This window comes from Canis lupus, chromosome 6 (genome assembly GCF_003254725.2).
Source record: "Canis lupus dingo isolate Sandy chromosome 6, ASM325472v2, whole genome shotgun sequence".
Classification (NCBI taxonomy): domain Eukaryota; kingdom Metazoa; phylum Chordata; class Mammalia; order Carnivora; family Canidae; genus Canis; species Canis lupus.
In genome coordinates this window covers 25,562,501-25,586,269 of record NC_064248.1, presented here as the reverse complement: position 1 = coordinate 25,586,269, position 23,769 = coordinate 25,562,501, and the positions used below count along the sequence as shown (strand labels likewise).

Genomic DNA, 23,769 nt, shown 5'->3' with positions numbered 1-23,769 from the left:
ATCCTTGGCCACAAAATACTACCTTTTCACTTTTTTGGGCCAGTTTCTCTGCGGCCCTCAAGTCCCTGTCTTCCGGTGGTTTGCTTCCCAGCCGGTGGTGGAGCCCGTGGTGGAGCCCGTGGGGTCCGCGCGGGGCGGCGGGGCTGGAGAGGAGAAGCTCCGCACACCTGAGCCGGGATGCGTCTCGTTCCCAGCGCGTCTCCCGGGGCTGCGCTCGGCGGGAGCGCTCAGGAGAAGGGTCCGTGGGCCACACGGTCTCCGCCCTTACGCCAGCAGCCCGGCCAAGGGCGGCGCAGAGCCAGCCCCGACCTCCCCGAGTGGGTCGGCGCCAGCGGAGGCCGAGCATCGCCGACCACGGCCTCGGAGGCCGTAGAGCGGCGCCGCAAAGAGCCGCAGCCCCGCGTGAGCCCCTCAGCGTCTCCGCCGCGTCCCCGTCTGGACTCTTCTTCGCCCCCAGAGGGCGCCGGTGGGCGAGGCAGCCGGCCGCCCTGCGACTGCCCCTCACAAGCATGGCGCTGGGCTGCCGCGGTGTCGATGTGTCCTCCCCTCGCCGTCACGGCGCTGCGGGGGGCCGCGGGAAGGGCACGTGCCCCTCATAATCGTGGCGCCGGAGGGGCCCTCAGGCATGGTACGCCCACCTCTCGCCCTGAGGGCGTCAGGGACGGCAATCCCGACGTGCGCAGGCCCCTCACAACCACGGTATCGCAACGCAACGGAAGTGCCTCTGTGCCCTGCAGTCGTAACGCCTGAACCCGGCACGGCCTCGGCTTTTCCACACTACCGTCCGCTTCCCTAACTGCAGTGCTGGCGGACGGTGTAACCTGGGCTTTGAAGGCGGGCATCCGTCCTCACGCTCGTGGTGGCGCAAGTCCGCGGACAACTGCCCTCCACAATCCTGCCGTCTGGGGGACAATGCCCCGGAAGTATATTTGCCCCTCACAATCATGGCGTCTAGACCGGCGTCCTGCAAGGGCACCTAGCTCCTCACAGTCGTGGCATGGCGGACCTTTCGGGGGAAGTATGCGTGCCCCTCACGATCATGGCGTCTGGGACGCGCTTCGGAAGTGTATTTGACTCTTAGAATCACGGCATCGCTGACCAGCGGAGATGGGCCTGCCCCTTACAATCACAGACATCTTAAGTGCTCGTGCCCGTCCCAATAACTGGTGCCGGTGGTCGGTGCAATCTGGGTTGTGAGGGGAGGCATCCCTGCGGTGAGCACCTGCCCTTCAGTCATGTCCCTGGAAGATAACAGCCTGGACTGTGCAGCACAGACGCCGGCCTCCGTAACCATAATGCTAGTAGGCCGTACAACGTCTAGGTTTTGAGGGAAGGGATCTACACCTCCCAAGCAGGGCGCCGACCAACGGCTTAGCGGAAGTGCGTGTGCCTCTCGTAATTACGGCGCTAAGGGAAAGCTCAGCGGAAGTCTCTCCGTCCCTCACAATCATGGCGCTTCCAAGGCTCGGCGGGAAGGCACCTGCCCCTCACAATCATGGCACCCCCAGGGCTCAGCTGGGAAAGCGTGTCCTTCACAATCATGGCGCCCCTCAGGGCTCAGCGGGAGGGCACCTGCCCCTCACAATCATGGCGCCCCCAGGGCTCAGCGGGAGAGGACCTGCCCCTTACAATCATGGCGCCGTCAGGGCTCAGCGGGAGGGCACCTGCCCCTCACAATCATGGCGCCTCCAGGGCTCAGCGGGGGAAGCATATGCACCTTACAATCATGGCGCCCTCAGGGCTCAGCGGGAGGGGACCTGCCACTCATTCATGGCACCCTCAGGGCTCAGCGGGACGGCACCTGCCCCTCACAATCATGGCGCCCTCAGGGCTCAGCGGGAGGGGACCTGCCCCTCACAATCATGGCGCCCCCGGCGCTCAGCGGGGGAAAGCATCTGCCCCTTACAATCATGGCGGCCAGAGCGGGGCGGGGCCTGCGAGGTAAAGGGCGGGCTTCCCCAGTACAAGCGCTCACGTGACCGGGAAGATGGCCGTCTTTCCCTGGTAAGGAAGAAGCGGCGGGTGGGCTGTGGAGGAGGACCGTCTGCTATGTCTGGGTCTGTGTCCGCGAGTGTGAGCGAGTGTGAGCGGCCGGCGACTGCCGTCTGCGTGCGGTGCTGGCGGAGTCTCCCGTTCTGTCCCTGCGGTGGTTTTGGCCACAGGATCCCCGGCCGCTGCCCGGGTCCGGAGGAGGCGCCTGAGGCGGGTCGGCGCCCGGGGCCGCCCCCCCCCCCCGTCTCCCCCTCCCGGGTCTGGGTGACCCGGACACCCGCCTGGCCTCTGGCCCAGCTCCCGGAGGACGCTGGGCTCCCCTCCCCGGAGAGCGGCTTCCGCGGGGCGCGCCCACATGCCCCTTGGGCTCGGGGGTGACCGCTTGGTGGAAGGGCCCCCGAGGCGCAGCTTCCCCCTGGGGCCCGGGGCGGGCTTTAGCGGGGCGGAGGCTTCCGTTGGGTTTTGGAGGGTGCATAGGAGCTCGCTGCAGGCGGGCCGGGCGTGTGTCCCGGCGGGTGGCTGCGGTGGCCGCGCTGCGTCTGCGGGAAGCCTGCGAGTGTGAGGGCCCCGCGGGACTCTCCCCCGCATCTAGGACGATCGTCGTCCGATCTTTCTTTCCAAATGGTGAGAAGTGGTTTGCCTTGAGCGAGTGAGTGAGTGAGCAAACGAGAGCGCGTAGACATGGTCAGATGCAACGGGGTTTTATGCTGGATCCGCAGGCAGCTGCCTTCCTCCTTCCCTGCAGCTGGCTCGCACTGCAGCGACTTCCTCCCGAGGCCTTGAGGCGCCAAATCGGGATTGGACGCCCCTGAGTTTCCTTGGATCCGGTCGTGCGAAGCACCTTTTAGGGTACGATTAAGACGTTAACATCCCAAATGAGAGACATCTGGCTTCAATGAACTTGTGTGGCGTTTTCGAGTGAGAAAATGCAGGAAGATGCTATTGTAATCTGTGCATCCCAGTAGGTTTTTACCTGTGGTCTTTTTAACATCTGGGGTCTGCAGAGCTGCTCGTTTGGCTGCGCTCCCCACATTTCTGTGGCATCATTCATCCTAACGCTTCCCGAGACTTGCTGCTCTTTAAAGGACCGAGGGGCGCCTGGGTGGCTCAGTCGGTGAAGCGTCCCATTCATGATTTCCGCTTGGGTCATGATCTCAGGGTCGTGACCTCCAGCCTTGCATCAGGCTCCGCACTCAGCGGGGAGTCTGCTTGGGATTCTCTCTCCCCCTCTGCCCCTCCTCTTGCTGGCATGCATGCACTCTGTTTCTATCTCTAAATAAATAAAAATTTTTAAAAAAGGGATCGAGTTTCAATCCTTGTTGTACCTGACATGGAGCTTGGCAGAGAGTAGGTGCTCAGTAATATTCCATGGGATGAATGGGGAAGCAGAAAGGGCCTCCAGAGGACAAATGTGTATGGTTAAACTTGACATTCACGGAGCCTTTTGTGGGTGCGCCAGGCACTATGTAAAGTGCTTAGTGCCTAACATCTCTATTAATCCTTACAACAATCCTATTTTTCAGAAAGTGGAGGCAGAGAGGGAAGCAGTTAAGTTTACCTAAAGCACAGTCTGCATCTTTGCAGAGGTTTGGAGCTCAAATACTGTGCTCCTAACCATCAGCAGCAGCTGGACCTCCATCCAGGCCCTGGGCTGTAGACTCAGGTGCAGGGCTCCCCAAACCCCACTGCGTTGTCACAAGCCTCCCCAGAATGGCTCTTTGCACCCACACTTCATTATCCCTGATTATGTTATATCCTGGGCTAACATCTGTGGTGTACAGTACGCTGTGGGTCACCTTTCGTATTTAATCCTGTGGTAAGAATGCCCATAAAAACGCCCGCTTTTGAGTCAAGAATTTTTTTTTTTTTAAGATTTTATTTATTCATGAGAGAGAGGGGCAGTCTCCATCCAGGGAGCCCAACGTGGGACTCGATCCCGGGGCCCCAGAATCACGCCCTGGGCCGAAGGCAGGCACTAAACTGCAGAGCCACCCAGGAATCCCTCAAGTCAAGAATTTCTATATCACTTGAAGACTTTTTGAGGAGTTGGGGTGGGGGGAGGGAGGGTATATCATGATTGTGGGAGAAGAAACTGGCCAGATGATGTCATTAGTCACTTAAAAATCACTTACAAATGAAAATAACCAGCAAAAGGTATTTGGTGGATTTCGGGATTTCCAGCATAAGGAGATTTACTTGCTAATGGAATTTCTATGCATCCATGATACCAGATGTAAGTAATTGGAAAATAGGGAGTGGTCAACCTTTAATGTGGGTATAAATCACTCTGGGGGCTGTGCTAACCTGGAGATCCCTATCTGTGGGGTTGCCACACTCCCCAGGTGATGCCCTTGCTAAGTGATCTGTGGGCCTCACTTTAGTAGCCAGCAGCTGGGCCCAGCCAGGAGCGCAGGTGGGAAATGATGGGTGGCTGCCAAGGATCCACGCCAGCCTTCAGCGTTGCTGGGAGCTGGTATTCATGAGGGATTTTGACCAGCTGCATGGGCTGGCTCTGTTCTGGGGCAAAAAAGCAAAATCTAGGGATTTTGAATAAATGCCCACTGGGGGGCACTGTTGGCCTTATCAAAGACCCAGGCCTTGAAGACCATTGCTGTAGCATCTCAAACTGGGAAACTGGTTAGGACCCAAGAATCAATTTGAGGAAAAGTAATGGAAGAAATGACTCAAGGATCAGCATATAGCTGTTTGACATGGAATTTCAAAATGGGTAAATGTTTTTTTTTTTTTTTTAAGGTGTTTTTCAGAAGTATTTTTCTTCACCTCCCCTCAGCTTAAAAACAAAAATTATTTCAAAGCTTGGTCCTTTAAAGAGAAAATAGACAAAAGTAGACAATGGCTTAAGACTCTCAAGATGACCCACAGATGGCTGCAGAGCTCCTGCATCTGAGAGGCCAGCTCAGTTTGCTTGAGTCCCTAAGTACCTGCTGTTGTCACCTCAACTGTAAGCCTCAGCTTCTCTACCTGAAAAATGGGCGTAATGATAGCACCTGTGTCTGGGGGTTGGTTAAATGAGGAAGTGCTGGAGAAAGGGCTTGACCCGGATCCCTGTATACAGCAAGCACATAATAAATGAGAACTATTATTTTTATTTTGCGAATCCAGTCACCCTGTTCTTTTTTTTTTTTTAATTGGAGTTCAATTTGCCAACATATAACACCCAGTGCTCATCCTGCCAAGTGCTCCCCTCATTGCCCGTCACCCAGTCACCCCAACCCCCGCCCACCTCCTTTCCACTACCCCTTGTTCGTTTCCCAGAGTTAGGTGTCTCTCATGTTGTGTCACCCTCACTGCACCTTGTTCTTTTTGATACCATGCATTTGTCAGCTGTTGGTTGATTTGTTAACAATCATGACAGGGATGAGGAGCCTTTGCAACTGAATTTCGGGTCGGATTCCATTTCCACTCATTCTAATAACCTTTCAAAATTCTGTTGATAAAGTTAAGAATGACCTGAAAGGAGGACAAGCATCGTTTGATTTTTAACCTCTGTTATGGCTGTCATGGCTGCTGTTCCAATTTATTTATTCTTCAGGTCTTGGTTTATTTTATTTTTTTCTTGGTTTATTTTTTAAGTCAAGGATTGTCTGGCAGCCTATCAAAGGGAGCCTGAAAGAGCATTTTGTATTTTTTTTAAATTTAAAAAAAATTTTTTTTTTATTATTATTTATGATAGAGAGAGAGAGAGACAGGCAGAGGGAGAAGCAGGCTCCATGCACCGGGAGCCCGATGTGGGACTCGATCCCGGATCTCCAGGATTGCGCCCTGGGCCAAAGGCAGGCGCTAAACAGCTGCGCCACCCAGGGATCCCGCATTTTGTATTTTTGAGAGATGAGAACTCAGTGTATGGTGAGTGTGACCGCAGAGACTAGGCAATATATCATGAATAGGGTTTTTTTCTTTCAAAATATAAAAAATAAAAATTAGAGATCCACCTGTATTGTTGAGTGGCCTTCCTCCCCTCCTGCTCTCAAAGCCACAGGTATTTAGAAAGGGATGGGAATGAAATGTCCTGGGGTCTCTGTTCTCTTGTCCTGAGTTGGGTTTCTGGGTTATTGGAGCTTGAGTCAGGCCTACAGGTTGCACAGTGCAGTTGGATTTGGGGTTCCGGCAAGTACTAATAAGTCGTGGGGCTGGGTGGGGGCGTGTTCAGGGGACTGGGAGGCTGAGGAGCAAGGTGACCCTGTGCCCCTTGAGACTGCGTGCTTTCCAAGTTTTTAAAAATGTTTCCCTTTGGATGAGCCATTCCGGCTTTTAATCACTTCTCTCTCCTTTTTTTTATGGGTGCTTATTCAAGAGCTCCCACAACGCTCGGCGTAGGGAGTGTCCTCACCCCCTGCCCCGCTTCATTGCTCATGGGTTCGGCCTCCCGCAGGGCACCCGCAGGTGAGCACGCTCCTGCCGAGCTGCCTGCCTGAGTGTGACCGGGATCACCTGGCCATGTCCTGGCCCATGGTCCTCAGTCCCGAGCCATCTGAGGCCTCGCCAGCTTCTGATGCAGCCGCTGGTGCCTCCTGGAGGAGGGTTGGGGCTTCCTCTGCAGCTCTCCTGCCCTCACGGCAGTCACCTGTGACTGTCCCCCCCAAGGCAATGGCTTTTCTCATCTGTCTCAAAAAACCCTTCCTCGTTTCAAGGTATTTGTTACAGCAGCACCCCCACTTCTCAGTCCCAGTTACCTGCCTTAGTCCATTGGGGCTACTGTAAAAAAAAAAAAAAAAAAATCACAGATGGGGCAACTTCTAAACAAGAGGATTTGTTTCTCCTGGAGGCTGGAAGTGTGGGATCCTGACATCAGCACAGGGTATCTTCATGGGGTGGGGGGGCTCTCGGGGGTCCCTATTCCCAGCACTGGTCCCACTCATGAGGCTCCTCCCTTATGACCCCTTCACTTCCTGAAGGCCCACCTCTATCTAACACCATCATTTTTGGGAGCAAGGATTTCAATGTGTGGATTTGGTGGGGGGGGTGGGAGCACAGACATTCAGACCACAGCGCCTCTTCTGTGCTAGCTGTCATACGGTTTCAATTCTACATGTATTTTAAATACCATAAATTATTCTTTACAATCAATAATATGGTTTTATCCACACCTTTACATTTTATTATATATTACTTATTCAGTACATATGGGTACGTACGTATATATGTGCATATTACATATATCTATGTTTTTCAGTTGGGATCATTTTGTTTCTACATGTAGCTTTTTTTAAAAAATATAATTCTGCTATACACGCTGTTCTGTTTTTCTTTTTAAAGATTTTAGTTGGGGATCCCTGGGTGGCGCAGTGGTTTGGCGCCTGCCTTTGGCCCAGGGCGCGATCCTGGAGACCCGGGATCGAATCCCACATCGGGCTTCCGGTGCATGGAGCCTGCTTCTCCCTCTGCCTATGTCTCTGCCTCTCTCTCTTTCTCTCTCTGTGACTATCATAAATAAATAAAAATTAAAAAAAAAATAAATAAAGATTTTAGTTATTTATTCACAAGAGACACAGAGATGCAGAGACCTAGGCAGAGGGAGAGGCAGGCTCCCTGCAGGGAGCCCAATGCGGGACTCGATCCCAGGACCCCAGGATCATGACCTGAACCAAAGGCAGATGCTCAACCACTGAGCCACCTAGGCGCCCTCTTTTTTTTTTTTTTTTTTTTAAGACTTTATTTATTTATTTGAAAGAGAACATGAGCTGGCAGGGGCGGGGGGGGGGGCGGCTGTTGAGTGGCAGGGAGAGGGAGAAGCAGACTCCCCACTGAGCTGGGAGACCAATGAATGGGGTTCAATCCCAGGACACTGAGATCATGAACTGATCACCAACTGAGCCACCCAGGCGCCCACCACCACCCACAAATCCTCTTGTTTTCTTTGACAGAGAAACTACCCCTTAGGACTGCAGCGTAGTTTTAGTAGGTGTGGAATTTTTGGTTGGCATTTAATTTCTTTGCTACTTGAGCACATCATCCCTTTGTCTGCCGGCTCTCATCTCTGTGCTGAGACAATAATCGTTCTTTGAAAATACTGTGTCTTTTTCTTTTTTCTTTCTAAGAAATCCTCTCTTTTAGCCATATTACTCAAAGCCCTAAGTATGGTTTCCAATTTGCTTTTGTACAGGGCCTGCGTGGGGCATAGGTGTTTCCTGAATCTGTAGCTGGTTGTCCTTGGTTTCCACTGTCATCCTTCAGATACTGTTTCTGCCCATCTTTTTTCTCCTCCCTCTGGGGTTCTAGTTGTACATGTGTTAGGCCTTCCCGCCCTGCCCCTTACTGCCTCTCACCCTCTTTGCCGGGCTTCCCGTCTGTTCCCCTTGTGCATCAGCATGGATTCTGTTTTACTTCCATCCTCTGATCCTGTCACAAGACTGATGAAAACCCTGTGCTCTTTGTCTACTTCCTGCCCAGCTTCTTTCTCTGGCTTTCTACAGCTCTTGTGAACACTTTGCAGGGAGCCCCAGGGCCAGATTTCTCACTTCTCTGCACCCTGTTCTCCTAAGAAGCTCTTCCTTCGGGCTCTGCTTGTCTAGGGGGAGGAGCCCGGGAGGAAAGTTGGCCTCACCTCACTGAACGCCCCTGGTTCTGGCATCTGGCCTTGCGGGTCCCGGATGCCTTTGAACTGAGTGTTAAAATTCTGTTGAGCATTTCTCAGACTGGGTAGAGGTACCTTCTGCTACAGACGGCCATATCCTTGAGGGAGTCTGAGCGAACAGTTCTGGTGTGTTAGATGTGTCCCTCAGCTGATCGTTTTCTGGGTTTTGCTGTTTGCCAGGCATTCCAGAAGCAGGAACTACAAGGCTGAGTTTGCGTCATGCCGCCTGGAGGCTGTGCCCTTGGAGTTTGGAGACTATCACCCGCTGAAGCCTATAACTGTGAGTTTGTCACGGGCCTCTCAAACTGCCATTCTTACTCCACGAAATCACAGGTTGGGTTCCTGGGGCTTTGCCGTTTGCTGGCAGTAGCGCTTTTGCCTGTTTATCTCCCACCATCGTGTTCATTCTGCCCTTTCTCCCACTTGCGAGGTTGTCACGAGCCATGGGCTGCCTTTATTTCTAATGGGGAGCTGTAAACCAAATACCTTCTAAACTTGCCCATGTGGAATATAAGAATCTCTCCGATGACTAGTTGAGGATGCTGTCCTTGGGTACCGTCTTTGTCGGCTTGTGAGTTAGTTAAAAAAACAAACCAGAAAGTGGGCAAGTGACGTAGATGGTCCTTCGCTTCTGGGTTAGTGTCATTTGATCAGTAAGTAGTAGAAGCTACGTGCTTGTCATCATGTGTGGGATGAGGGCAATAGGCATAGACCACGGGTAGCAGGGACGTGACGTTCTGTAATGGCAGAGAGCCTGAGAATACACAGAGGCCGTTCCATAAGGCAGGGGAGCCTAGATGGAGCTTCTGCCTTCCAAGGCCCTGCCAGGCCCCGTGGGCTTGTGCCACCACGGCTGACCCACCAGTGGGTCGGTCTGTTCTCAGGAACTCACTCGCCTGGAGATAGACCTGGGCAGCAGCTCCAGGCTTGCATCCAGTGGCTGAGTGATGGCAGCAGCAGGGAGACTCTCTCCTCTGGCAGTTTCTGTTGCCCAGTTGGGTTCTGTGTCCCTTCCTGGCTCACTCTGGTGACTAGGGAGTAGAATGTGCTGGCTGATTGGGTGGGCACTACCCCACCCCACTAGGCCTGTGGGAGCTGAGAGTCGGGGAGGGTTGCCTTCCCAAAGAAAACACAACTGGGAGCCTGGGAGGTGGAGGCACAGATGCCAGGCAGACAGAATGACAGGTGTGCACTAGTAGGAGGCACTTGACCAAATCATCTGAGGTGGGTGTCAGACCCTCTGGGTTTAGGGCAAGGTCTTCAGGAAGATGCCCCTTGCTTTAAACACCCACTGCAAATTTGGGGGACCCCCAGGCCAACTGCATGCCTGACCAACTGGCTGCAAATCCAGGGGTTTCCCAAGATCTCCCTCAGGCTTGATAACTTGCTAGAACAACTCAGAGAACTCAGCAAAGCACTGTACTTAGGTTTTTATATAAAGGATACCAATGAGGGGCAGCCAGCTGAGGGAGACTTATGGTGAGGTCCAGGAAGGTCTGGGACCACAGCAAGCTCTGTGTCCTCTACCTGGGGACACATCATGTGTCCACCAACCAGGAAGCTCCACCGTCCACACTTCATCTTGGGGATTTAGTACGTAGGTGTGATGGCGTGATTCCCTGGCCACGTGGTTGCACCCGGTCTCCAGCCTCCCTCCCCTGAGGTCAGGCGGAGATCACCTGGTTGTGCCCATAGGCTTCGTCTTTCTCATGAGCAGCCACCATGCTGCAGCCCCTCAGCATAAACCCAGGTGTGACTGAGGGGCTCGTGAATGATGGCCACTCCAAGGTCTAGAGCCTCCTTTCCCAGAATCAGGGATGAAGGCCACTCAGGTCTCGAATCCCATCTTCTCCATCATTTGGAGTAGAACATCCAGTTCTCTCTCTCACTCTCTTTCTTTCTCTCAAGACGGGTTTTCCCCATCTTCCGATGGATACCTTCTCAGACTGGCCATTACTGTCCATCAGCCCTGGCCCCTGGGCTTTCATAGTTTCCTCATTTCAAAAGGAGAGTGGAGCCCAACTAGCCTTTCTGGATTTGGTCCTAAATTTTCAGCAGAGAAACTCTGGTTGGATCCTCTTGGTTCAGAGGGTCGGCCCTGGTCTGGTCTTCTGAAGTCGGGGAGAGTTAGAGGCCAGTGGGACAAGGACATGGCTTCACGTCCCAACACTCCGCTGCGCCCCCAATACTGACCAGCATGTGGCATTAGGAATCTCTTCAAAAAAGGAAGGCAGGACATCCAGTACTCTGCAGTACTGGATGATGCAGCTCGGCAGCCCCATGATGACCGTCCCAGGCATGACAGCCCTGGGATCTCACGTCCCCTGGTTCATGACCCTCCCAGGACCTTGCACCTCATGAACGACAGGACCGTCTTGTGAAGATGCAGGTTCTGATGCAGTGGAGCTTAGGAGTCCGCGTTTTTGAACAGCTTCCAGGTGATGTGGATGCTGCTTCCCTGGGGAAGGCTCTGAGTAAGAGGGTCCTATGGGGATGCGGTTATGTCCCACCTCCTGAGTCCTCTAGGCCCCGTCTCCTCCTCCCGCCAGCGCCCCCCACTGCCTTCCCTTCCTCCACAGCTGGGTTCTGAGTCATGTCAGATTGTCACAAAAACGTAAGCATCCCTGCTCAGGGCAATGGTCACTTCAGCCAAGGGAATGAGGGAAAAACGCAGGTGAGTGTTTCTCTGGGAAAAGTCTTGGGGAACTTGTACTTTACCTGCTCGTGGTTTTCCCCTCAGGTCACAGAGTCAAAGACCAAGAAAGTGAGCCGGAAAGGCAGCACGTCTTCCACGTCCTCCTCGTCCTCCAGCTCCGTGGTGGACCCGCTGAGCAGCGTGCTGGATGGGACTGACCCCCTCTCCATGTTCGCAGCCACTGCTGAGCCCGCAGCCACGGTAACACTGCCCACGGGGGTCCGTCTGGGGGCAGGGTGACTTTTCATCTTTTTGTTTTTTAATTGGCACAAGGGTGTTATGTCTGTAACAGTTCAGATGATCCACAGGCCCACAGGGTCCTGCTTATGGAGGCCGCGTTCCCCCACTTAGAGGCTGGTGCGGTTCCTGGAAGCTTCTTCCTTTCTTTATTAAGCCACTTCAAAATTCATTCTTGGTTTTCATTTCACCCATAGTAATTCTTCTTCTTTTTTCTAATTAGGTAATCATGTAAGTAAATCACTGGTTTTGCATGTAAGGGAGTCAAACCCTGCCAGTGAAGCCCTCATCCTGTTGGCCTGCCTTCGAGGTCATCAGTGATCAGTGTTTTCGGCGTCTACTTCTATCACTTTTTTTGTGTGTATTTTCATAGATATAGACATAGGGTAGTTTTTGAATATCTACACACATCTTCCCATCTGAGTAACAACCACAGCAGTAATAGGATTTCCTTGCTGCAAGGTGGGCATTGCTCAGTGTGTTCCTAGTGCTCACGCTGCTGTGTGGCAGGTGTTCTGAGGAGGCCCATGTGGAGGAAGATCAAGTATATGCTGGACTTCAGACCCAGCCAGGCTGACTTCACAGCTCACACTCTGAGCCATCATTCTGTGCTGGCATTGTCCACATCCGTTTACTTTTTTTTTTTTTTAATGTAAATTGAACTATAGTTATACTTCCCCCCGCCCCCCAACTTGACAAAGTATCTGGGAGAACTTTCTGTGTTTGTACTTAGGGAGCAGGCTTTTTTTTTTTTTTTTTTAAGATTTTATTTATTTACTCATGAGAGACAGGCAGAGACATAGGCAGAGGGAGAAGCAGGCTCCCTCTAGGGAGCCTGATGTGGGACTTGATTCTAGGACCCCTGGATCACGACCTGAGCCAAAAGCAGACGCTCAACCACTGAGCCACCCAGGTGCCCCTGGGAGCAGTCTTTTTATTTTGAATGGCTGCATTGCATCCTAAAGAATGAGTAGTACCTCCTTGATGCTAGACACATGGACTGTTTCCGGTGTTCCCTCATCTCGGCCATGGGCCTTTAACAGATCCATGTCTGGGTACACACGTGCTGGATTTCAGTGGATAATTTCTTTTTTATTTTATATTTTTAAAGATTTTATGTTTAGGTAATCTCTACACCCAACATGGTGCTCGAACTCCCAACCCCAAGATCACAAGTCACACATTCAACCAACTCAGCCAGCTAGGCACCCCCTGCAGGATAACTTCTTAGAAGCACAGTACTGGGCTACAGCAATGTGTATATCAGGTTTTGAGGCTACTGCTGTATCATTTCCAGAAAGGCTTCACCATGTGATAGGACCACCAGCAGGGCCTGTCTAACCATGTCCTTGCCAACTGGGATAGTACCGTGCATTGTAACTCTGCCATTTTGGTGGTCAAAAAATGATCACTTGCCATGTGCCTTTCCTTGATTCTTAAATGAGTTTGAGTGTCTTTTGATCGGTTTATTAGCCATTTGTGGTGAACTGGCCTGAAAAATATTTTATCCACCAAACCTTTAGACAGATCTGTTTTATTCTGCAGTGAGGGACTGTCTGCCTTCTGCTTAAACTTTTTTCTTTAGCTTTGAGATATAATTGACGAAATTGTTAGACATCTAAGGTGTCAACATGATGAGTTGTTATTTTTTTTAAAGATTAATTTAAAGCATGAGTGGAGGTGGGCAGAGGGAGAGAGACTCCCGTTGAGCTTGGAGCCTGTGGTGGGGCTCCATCCCACGACCACCACAAGATTATGACCTGAGCCGAAACCAAGAGTCAGCCATTTGTGACTGATATTTCTATACACTGTGAAAACACTTCCACCATCAAGTTAGTTATTACATCTGTCACCTCACATCATTACCTTTTTTTTTTTTAATTTGGTAAGACCATTTAAGTTTTACTTTCCTAGCAAATTTCAGTTTTTACTATACTGTGTTATCAACTACAGTCACCTTGTTTGCTTTTATTTTGCTTTTAAAGACTGAAATGATACTGTGGCTGAGAACTTGTCTTGCCTTTTTTTAGGACAGCTCTAGAAAGAGACGAGACAGAGATGAGAACTCCATCGTAGGATCAGACTTTGAGCCCTGGGCTAGCAAACGAGGAGAAATCCTTGCCCGGTACACCACCACAGAAAAGCTCTCCATCGTGAGTACCAGTACACTCTTCTCCCAGGGCCTGCTTCAGACTTAGTAGTAATTTCTTTTTGTTACTGTGATTCTGCCTTTTTTGTGTGTGTAGGATTTTCCCCCATGTCAAGCATAGGGAAAATTCTGATGCCAGTTGGGTGTCCTGCAGCTCAACTCCTTTCTGACACAGAGAGATGCCTGGAGATTGCATCAGTTCCCACAGGTTAAGGGCCTGGTCCCTCAATGCTTTCTCCCACTTCACAAGCCTGGCCATCTGGCTGTGCATCAGATTCCCACCACCTCCTCCTTGGGTTCGGTTAACTTGCTGGGTGGCTCCCAGAATTCAGGAAGCCAGTTTACTCACTAGATTACAAAGATACTGAAGGCCTTGAATCAGCATCCACTTGAAGAGGCCTCATTGCATAGACACGATTGTTTAAATCATTGGCCATTGTTGACTAGTTCAACTTCCAGGCCCTCTCTCCTCCCTGGAGAAATGGAAAGTTCCAGCCCTTTAATCACGTTTGCTTCCCTGGGAAACCAGTTCCCAACTTTAGGTGGATCCAAAAGTCAATTAACATAACAGAAAATACTTTGCCACTCAACACTTAGGGAATTCCAAGGGTAGTAGGAGCTTCTGTGCCAGGAACAGGATCCAGACCAAATACTGATTTCTTATAAATTGCAGCATTGAAGTTAATGTTGCCCCAACTCCTGCGCTCTGTGTGTCTCCCTCATTGTGCCAGCGTTAGTTGGGAGAAAAATGTACTGATTGGTTTCTCAAAAAATGGGCTAAGAATCAGGGCTCTGGCACAGTTCAGAGGAAGAATTGGAACAGCGGAGCCTCATCTCTGGGGAGGTCTGAGTTAGGACGTGAGGATCCCGCCACGCCAAAGAAGGTTTACTTCTTGCTGTAGCTCAGGTGTTCCAGAACTGGAAGTTTGCTGTTTCTTTGGGTGGCCTTGAGGCAACGTCATTGGCTTGTGCTGGGGGCATATGTGGGGGAGAGAGAGAGAGCTGACCCTGGATCCAGCAAGTGGCTCCTGTGGTGAAAGGCTTCGAGCCGAGCCCAAACAAGGAAAGAGTAATGCCTGGGTTATTGAGGTCAAGGTTCAGGAGCTTATAACTGAAGCCTTTGCTAGTGACAGATGCAAGAGTGATGCTTCTCTCTTGACACTGAAAAGCAGCCCAGAGGTGGGTAGTCCAGGGCTGGTTGGGCAGCTCTTTCTGCCCTGCTGCCCTGCTGTGATCAGCATCCCCTCGTGGCCACATTGTTAGGAGGAGGAGGGAAAGTGGGATGCACCCTGGGTCATTTGAGGACCTCTCCCAGAGTCCCCTTCCACACACACCTTATCACACTTGTCTTGAAGGTTGTCACAGGCCAGACACAGGTGGAAGGGAAGCCGGGAAATGGTGACCAGTGTGCCCATCAGAAATCGGGGCCGTGCATAGGGAGGAAAGAGTGAGCCTGTTGGGCATCTGGGAAGGCTCTGCTATGATGTCTCTCCACTCACTTCCTCTCAGGGCTTGTACTAGGGGAGCAGGGTGCAGGCAGAGTGGCTGGACTGGTGGTTTAGTTCTAATTTTCTGAATGCATTGAGTCATTTTAGTGCAGTGATTTTTTTTTTTTTTTTTCAACCAAGAGTAATTTTATGCCTCCCAGGGGACACGTGGCATTGTCTGGAGGCATTCTTGGTTGTCACAACTGTGGGGGTATTACTGGCATCTAGCAGGTAGAGACCGGGGACACTGCTAAACATCCTCCAGTGCCTGGGGGCTGCCTCCACACAACAGGATTTTCTGGCCTGTAATGTCAGTAGTGCCAATGTTGTGAAACCCTGATTTAGAGAACCTGAATACTACCCCATGATGTCCCTTGGCCTGAAAATTTTGCCATTTCTTGGCATCCTGGATTGTGTATTAATTTGAAACTCCAGTGGTTTCCAGTGAGCTGTGTTTTCCTCCTTTGATTAAATATTTTCTATTTCTCATTTGGATCAGTAAGTAGTTCTGTTGGAAACCAAAGGGTCATGTTGTCATGGTGCTACCTGAGTAATTAAGTACCTTATGAGGTTTTCTTGTTGTCATTGCAGAAACTAGTAAGTTTTGATAAATAGTAACAAGTTATTTTTGCCTCTGCAGAATCTGTTTATGGGATCTGAAAAAGGTGAGTTTTTGCTGTTGTTTCTATCTTGAAGGGGAATCCTCCCATAACCATTCGTATAATTTTACAAAGAAAAAAAAATGATTGTGAAATCCAGTCTGGTGTTTAATTCCATGAAAGCTGTTATTGCCTAGATTATACATATTTATGTGATGAGTGGGGGGTGGGGGGAGAGACCAAAGTGACTAAGAGTAAAATATCAGCTCACTGGTTTTAGCTATAGAGCAATAGACTCCACTCCAAGTACCTCCTCAGCAGCTGGGAAACAGTTAAAACTCTCCTTTTCAGAGCTCTTTTACTTTGGTCTTTATCCCTTGTGAGAAGGCAGATGCGCTGGGGACAGGAGCAGTCTCAGCAGCCACTGGTCCCTGAACACTGCAGTCCTCAGTTTCTTCTGCCAGGACACAGGGTCAGAAGCTCTGCACCATTTTGCCTCAAGCTAGCTGTGCAACAGGGTCACCGGAGCAACTTTTATCCAAATAGACCCCTGGGCCCCACTCCACTTACTGAATTTATCTTGAGGAGTAAGATCCAGCTATTGCATTTTTTAAAGATTTATTTCTTTATTTGAGAAAGAGCACACGTGCATGCGGTGTTGAGGGCAGGGCAGAGGGAGAGAGTCCTAAGCAGACTCCTTGCTGAGTGCAGAGCTCAACGTGGGGCTCAGTCTCACGATCCTGAGATCACAGCCTGGGCTGAAACCAGGAATTGGATGCTTAATTGACTGTGCTACCAGGGCACCCCTGGGAAGTGCTTTTTTGAAGCTCCCAGGTGATTGGGAGGCAGCTGACACAGCTCACGTACCACTGGGATGCAAATCACTAGTATGGCAGATTCAGCTCTCCCCTTTCTCTGCACGGGCGGGCAACACTTTAGTAATCAAGAGAGTGGGAGCACCTTTGGTAGGGCTGTAATGTGGACAACAAACCACGAAAAAGTAAATCATACTGTTCCATGTCTGCCAGTTTGGAAAGACCAGAAAGACTGAGTCTTTCTCAAGATGAGATTACTTGCTGTTGAGGAGGTAATAGTAACAGGAGCTCTAATGCTGTCAGTGGGAGGGTAAAAACCACTGTATAAAGCGCTTCTGTGATATCTATTAAAAATGAAGTTGGGCCAGCCCTTTGACCCAGCAATTCTACTATTAGGATACACTCTAGATCAGAAATCAGCAAACTGTGTCCTGCAGGCAGGTCTGGCCCCTGTTTAAGTTTGTAAATAAAGTTTTATTAGAATACAGCCGTACCAGTTTGGTAACCTATTGTCTGGCTGCTTTTGTGCTGTGATGGCAGAATTGAGTAGTTAAAACAGAGACTCTTTGACTCACAAAACCTAAAGTATCTTGGTCCTTTTCAGAAAGGAAGCATTTTTCCAACTCTACCCAAACCTATGTTTTTCTTAAAGTGTGGTCCAAGGGCTAGTAGCATTGACATCACCTGGGAGTCATTAGACGTGCAGAGTCTTAGGCTCTGCCAGTCTTTTTTTTTTTTAAGATTTTATTTATTCATGAGAGACACACTGAGAGAGAGGCAGAGGCAGAGGGAGAAGCAGGCTCTGTGCAGGGAGCCCGATGTAGGACTCGATCCCAGGACTCCGAGATCACGCCCTGAGCCAAAGGCAGATGCTCAACCGCTGAGCCACCCAGGTGTCCCAGGCTCTGCCAGTCTTACTGAAAATCAGAATCCACATGCTAACTCATCTGAGTGATTCCTGTAAAAGTCTGAGAAGGCACTGCCCTGAAGAAACGTGCGTATATGAACCAGGAGACACAGAAACGTTCATAGCAGCGTTGTTCACGGTAGCCCCAAACAGGAGATAACTCAAACATCCATCAGCAGTAGAATAAGAAATGCACTGTGGTGTAGTCACACGGTGGAAAATAAACAGTAGGGCACCAGCTCTGTGCAACAACAAAGGTCAATTTTATCGACTAAAGATAATGGTGAATAGGAAGCAAGGCCGTATCGGCCTGGGTGGTGGTCCCAAGGTGTTTTGGTTATCTGTTAAAATATACACGTGTGCATTTTCTCTATGTATTATATTTCAAATTGAAGGAAAAGTAGAAATGAGGTAAAAGAAAAACATTATTTGGAAACTTGTAGTCATTCATTAGTAATTAAATAACTGTACCATGCTCTCAGCCTGACCCCAGACAGATCTTTGAGTTTATACCAGATCTAAAAAGCCGGTGCCTTCAAAGAATGAACTTCCGTTCCTGAGAGTGAGTTTGGGTGGCAGGAGGAGGACCTCAGATCTAGAACAGAACAGAAGCCCCTTTCAGACGGGGGAAGGTTTCTGAGTTGAGGGGTGCCAGAGGGCCAGCTGGCAGCTGGATGGGACGGCAGACATCTGTGCTGACAGGTGATGGGAGGAGGCCTGGCCAGCCCCGTTTGCATGGAGAGAGAGCTTTGAAGCCCTGGTGCTGGGCAGACAGTGAGGTGGTGGTTTTAGGAGCAGAGTACAGTCCTGCGCTGAGGCTGAGAGGGCCTTTTGTTGGTGGAAGACAATTGCGTGATGGATTTTTGGCATCCTTCTCTCTTCTGGCTTTCTTTAGGAAACAAATGATTCAGTGAAAAGTTTGTAAATATCCAGTGGAGGGGAACCACTTCGAGGCTGGCCCGAATGGTTAGTCCGAGGCTCAGCAAAAACGTTGCCAGTGGGACTTTTGTGAAAACGACATCCTTATATAACCATCTCAGAGTTGTCTGTAATGAAATTGTTCTGTGCCCTCCTTATTCACGATGAATAAAGTGTAGAGTGAAAGATGCCGTCCCCTGGGGTTGTGGGTGACAGAGAAAGCCACCTGTGTGACATGAATCCATTCCGTTTAGGCAAAGCCGGGACTGCCACATCCGCAATGTCAGAGAAGGTTCGCACCAGGCTGGAGGAGCTGGATGACTTTGAGGAGGTGAGTGAGCAAGTCATTTGCTGAGCGCGGGGAGGGTCGGCGCTTTAGTTTCCTCTGCCAAGTGAGCTGCGTCCCAGTGGCTGCTCTTTGATTAATTCCCAAGCCTTGCATTGTGCTCATTCCTCCCGAGGCACCAACCGATCCAGGGAAAGCTGCCAGTGGTGCAGTTGGCTGAGCACACAGGAGCTGCCCTGGGCTGGTTTTCTGAAGGCGTCTTGTCACTGCGATGCCTAGCACACCCGGGTTGTGTGGGGACAGGGTCTAATTGGAAAAGCCAGCTGGAGCCACCTCCCTGGGAAGCGCCTCGCATAGTATAAAGATCATACCTTGTACAGAGGCTGCGTGTAGCTGCTCTGCTGGCTTGCAGAAAGGAATCTTTCAGAAAATCTGCTTTTAGAGAATGTGACTCCTTTGCCAGCTCTTAAAAATTGGTAAATTTTGCATATAAATCCAAATGTGTGTGTATGTGTACCTGTATACGTATGTATCTATATATTTTGAATTCCGCCTGAAAACTATGGGTACACGTTCCTGCATTTAACCAGGGCCTGTGCCATCCAGGTTCTATAGTCCTTCCTGTCCCGATTCACTCATGAACACCCTAGCCTGGCCCCTGGCGTCAAGTGAGTTTGCATCCTCTGGAATGTCACTTAGAGAAGCTGCCCTAGCATCCTAGTAAGGATGTAAGTAAGACAGACTCTGGAGCCAGGCAGTCTGAGTTTGAATCTTGGCTCTACCGTTTGGCAGTTCCAGGATTTGGGGCAATGCGCTTAACAACTCTGTGCCTCAGTTTGATTATCTGTAAAATGGGGGATGCTGTCTAATACCTGCCTCTTAGGGTTGTTATAGGAATTAAATAAGTTAACGTATATGAAGTGCCTATACTCAGCACCCAGCATGTGCTGTGAGTGTTCATTGTTGTCACCACTGGCTTACCCTGATTCTGGAGGCCCTAGCTGATTAGCAGGGTGCCCTTGGGCATTCCCCTTTCCTATCTCCACTTCCCTAAATAGAACATGGGGGTAACCAATATGGTTGTATGGACCGAATGGTGATGCTTTGAAATCCACAAAGGGCCGTGTGGTGGCAGGAGCCATCGCTCTGTCCTGCATCTTGTCCCTTGGTTCAAGGTCCTTCCAGCTCTGAGACCACAGCTGCTGGGTGCTCAGCAAAGTCTCTTAGTCTGCTACCTTATTTCCCAATTCAGAAGGAACACATTTTGAATTAAGGTGCCCGGGGAGCCTTGGTCTGTGTATCCTCAGCCAACCTTGGCGGGCAGGAGGGGAACTGCTGAGCATTTGAATCAAAGCTCTTCAATCTGAATGTCACTTGAGCTGGCGTCAGTTGCAAATGGGGGCTCTGTTGAAGAACACGGTGACATTACCCTGAACCCAAGGGCACAGCGGTCTGGAACCAGGAGCTAGAGAATCACTCAGACACCTAGGCATCTGTCCTCTGCCACTCAGTTCTCTGTAGCCTCCTGTCACTGCCTCTATACCTGTCCTTCCTCGCCCTGCCCCCTCTTTCGCCACTGCAGATTGATTTTTCTGGCTTCTCCTTGTTCGCAGCAGCAGATGGCTGCCCTGTGGCTTCCAGGCGGGCACTGCTTAGGAGTCAGGGCAAGGCTGGGTTATACTGAGCTAACAAATGAACCTCCACTATCTCCATGGCTTCACAGAACAAAAGTTTATTTCTTCCTTCCCTTACTCGTCCACTGAAGGTGACAGACACACCACCGTCTTGAGAGCTGCCATCTCAGGAGATGGTTTCTAGGGGGAAAAGGGTCACTTCTCACCACCTCTGCCCAGAAGGGACACATGCCATTGTGCTCATAGTCCGTTCGCCCAAATTAGTCACGTGGCCCTTCCTACTACAGAGGGACAAAGAGGAACCCTATCTTGCAGTTCCAGGGGCCAGTTGGGATCGGTCCAAATTTCCTGAACCATCTGCATGTATTTCTTTTTTTTTTTTTTTTTTAATTTTTATTTATTTATGATAGTCACAGAGAGAGAGAGAGAGAGAGGCAGAGACACAGGCAGAGGGAGAAGCAGGCTCCATGCACCGGGAACCCGATGTGGGATTCGATCCCGGGTCTCCAGGATCGCGCCCTGGGCCAAAGGCAGGCGCCAAACCGCTGCGCCACCCAGGGATCCCCATGTATTTCTTTAATAGAGTTCTTCACTTTGGATTCCAGGGAACATTGATATAAAAAAACTGGGAGTGGGCACCTGGGTGGCTCAGTTGGTTGGACATCTGCCTTCGGCTCAGGTCATCATCTCTGGTCTTGTGATCGAGCCCTGTGTCAGGGTCCCTGCTCAGCAGGGAGTCTGCTTCTCCCTCTCCTTCTGCCCCTCCTCCTCCACTCATGCTTTCTCTCTTTCTCACCGCTCCCTCCAAAATAACTGTATGTGTATGTATATGTATGTGTGTGTATATATTTATGTGTGTGTGTATACACACACACACATATATAATTTTAAAAAGATTGGGTTCCTGATCTCGTATGGATTAGTATGACCCTCACTCCTGTGAGCTTTGTAAATAGCGCATTAACAACAGCCAAGGATTAACGGGCAGGTACCACGTGCCAAAGGCTGTGCTAAGTCTTTACATTCATTGTTGATTTCATCCCTGTGATGGTCCTGCTTTCCTGCTGCCACAGCTTTTTGTTGTGGTCTGCTCTCTGTTCTGAAGGCCCTCCCCCCGGTCTTATTAAGAGCCCCTGCACCCCACTTTCCCTATTGTCCGGTAACACCTACACACCTGTGAGTGCCTCAGGCATCCCTTCCTCCAGGAAACCATTCTTGACCCCCCAGTCTGGAGTCCATTTATTTGTTACTGTATTTCTTCCATTCTGAGATAAACGTTTCCCACCATGTTTGAATATCCTTGAAATTGGGCTGTGTGTCTCAATGCATGCCTGTGATTGGCATTTTTTTTCCTTCCTTAGTGGTACACAAAAAATTGTGCTTCTTCCAGGGGGCATCTCAGGGGCTCCTGGATGGCTCAGTCTGCTGAATGTCTGCCTTTGGTTCGAGTCATGATCCCAGGGTCCTGGAATCGAGCCACGTGTTGGGCCCCCTGCTTGGCGGTGGGGGTAGTGAGGATGGCCTGCTTCTCTCTCTCCTTCTCTCCTTGCCCTTCCCCTCTGCTTGTTGCACTCACTCTATCTCTGTCTGGTGTTCTCTTTCAAATAAATAAATCTTAACAGCAACAACAAAAAACCCTCCAAAACAAGGGGCACCTCAGATTCAGTGAACTATAATAGAGGTTTTCATAGAATTGTTTCTTCTGGAGCTTTTATCTCCGTTTATATTAATATCCATCTCATCCTTTGTACATTAAACTCCGTTAAGTGCAGAAATAATGTCTTTTTGCTCATCCTTGTGTCTTGGGCATCTGCTGTCCCAAGCCTGGCTCAAGGTAGATCCCACTGATTATTTGTTGAATGAGGTGAGTCCTGTTCTTTGTTAAAGACAAGGCTTTGGGAGGAAGTAGCTCACTTGGAATCAGACAGCCAGTAAGTTGCCGAGCTGGGGGTTGACTTAGGTCTGACTTGCTCCAAGGCCAGGCTGAGTGCCTGCACTTTGCCTGTCTGCAGAAAACTCAAAGAACCTCTTTAGTCGCAAGATGATGCTATCAGTCCTGATGGGGGTATGAAAAAGACTTGGAGACCAAAGCTCAGCTAATACTCAGGATTGTTCATGGGGTAGTGGCCAAATAATGTTTTTTCCTTGTATACCTACACCTTCCTACTTTCTGCCCACAGGGATCCCAAAAGGAGCTGTTGAATTTGACTCAACAGGATTATGTGAACCGCATAGAGGAGCTCAACCAGTCGCTGAAGGATGCCTGGGCCTCGGACCAGAAAGTGAAAGCTCTAAAAATAGTCATCCAGGTCAGGTCTACTGTTTGTTTTGTTTTGTTTTTTTCCCCTCAGAATTTCCTATGTAAAATTCTTTTATAGATAATTAGGGTTTTTCAGAGGCCTGCCTTCAGGGCCTTACCCTAGTTTTTTTTTCATTTGTTCCATTTTCACATACTTCCTGTGAAAGGCCATGATGGTGAAATCTGTGTTTTTATGAGATGGCTAATCCCAGGGCCACCATGTACAGCTGCACAGGTTGTATACTGCACAGTTCTAGGACATTCAGCTTGGATTATGGAATTAATGATCCCCCCGCCCCCAACATACACCGTGGATTGCAAGGTTCACTGGCCCTGATACAGCTGCTGACACGTTTGTGATTTGTATGACTAAAGATTGGCCAACTGTCTTGGTTTTCCTTGATCAGATTTCCTTTGTATTTTTGGGACTAATTGTTCTGTGCCGCTGGTATATGCATTTTTGGCTCAGATTCTGCATAATTACGTGACAAAACATGTTTATGGTGTTAGGAGAGGTACATTTGTTGAATCCTTTTTTTGCCAAATTTGCTGATCTGTGACAACTCTTGGATCACAAGATCAAGTTTTGTAAGGAAAACAGCTTATTCTGTTTCTTGACCCGTCAGATCATCTTCTCTTGGCAAAACATGCTCAGAAGTACACTCTAAAAGGACTCATGTGTTCATTATGATTTTCAGAGCAGAGTTCACAAAATTTCTGAGCAGCCGTTTTAGTTTTCAAAAGGACAGTCCTGCTCTTGACGTCATGGCAGTGTGACATTTGTTTTCTCACCTTTTTATTTGGAGAGAAGGTTAGAGTCTGGCAGTCTTTACACTGGGTACTTGAAGTCTTTTAAGATGACACTTTGTATTGCTTTGTGTGTGTGTGTGTGTGTGTGTGTGGTGTTTCATGACAGAGGCAAACCCAAGCTCATTTCCCCTGGATCACAGTCATTAGTTTACAAAGTAAATACTCCTGAAGAAGAGTTCTCTCATCCTGGATGCGTGATGGGAGTTGCTTGCTGAGTGGCTCAAGTAAGAAAATATCTAAACTGACACGTGCTTCTTTAAAGTATTTTCATTGGCAACATCTCCCCATAAAGAATTGTAGTGTAGAGAACTTGATGTCCAAGAGTTTACATCTGGAGAAGATTTGA

The 23,769-nt window shown here is 49.8% G+C and overlaps 1 protein-coding gene across 6 annotated transcripts in view; it reads left to right on the top strand.

Moving 5' to 3' along the window:
• Window positions 1-1,434: 1,434 nt before the first annotated feature.
• Window positions 1,435-23,769, top strand: part of VPS35L (VPS35 endosomal protein sorting factor like) — a 115,511-nt gene continuing 93,176 nt past the window's right edge. For 3 of the 6 annotated variants that reach the window (XM_025416373.1, XM_049110921.1, XM_035717448.1), the window contains exons 1-8: window positions 1,435-2,004; window positions 2,738-2,841; window positions 8,768-8,867; window positions 11,328-11,483; window positions 13,550-13,672; window positions 15,796-15,820; window positions 18,649-18,725; window positions 22,495-22,623. In XM_025416373.1, the coding sequence (XP_025272158.1) occupies window positions 1,450-2,004; window positions 2,738-2,841; window positions 8,768-8,867; window positions 11,328-11,483; window positions 13,550-13,672; window positions 15,796-15,820; window positions 18,649-18,725; window positions 22,495-22,623 (1,269 nt within the window). In that variant the 5' untranslated portion in view covers window positions 1,435-1,449. The remainder of the gene's footprint in view (window positions 2,005-2,737; window positions 2,842-8,767; window positions 8,868-11,327; window positions 11,484-13,549; window positions 13,673-15,795; window positions 15,821-18,648; window positions 18,726-22,494; window positions 22,624-23,769) is intronic. The other 3 variants (XM_049110922.1, XM_025416376.3, XM_035717450.2) reach the window with 1 other exon arrangement.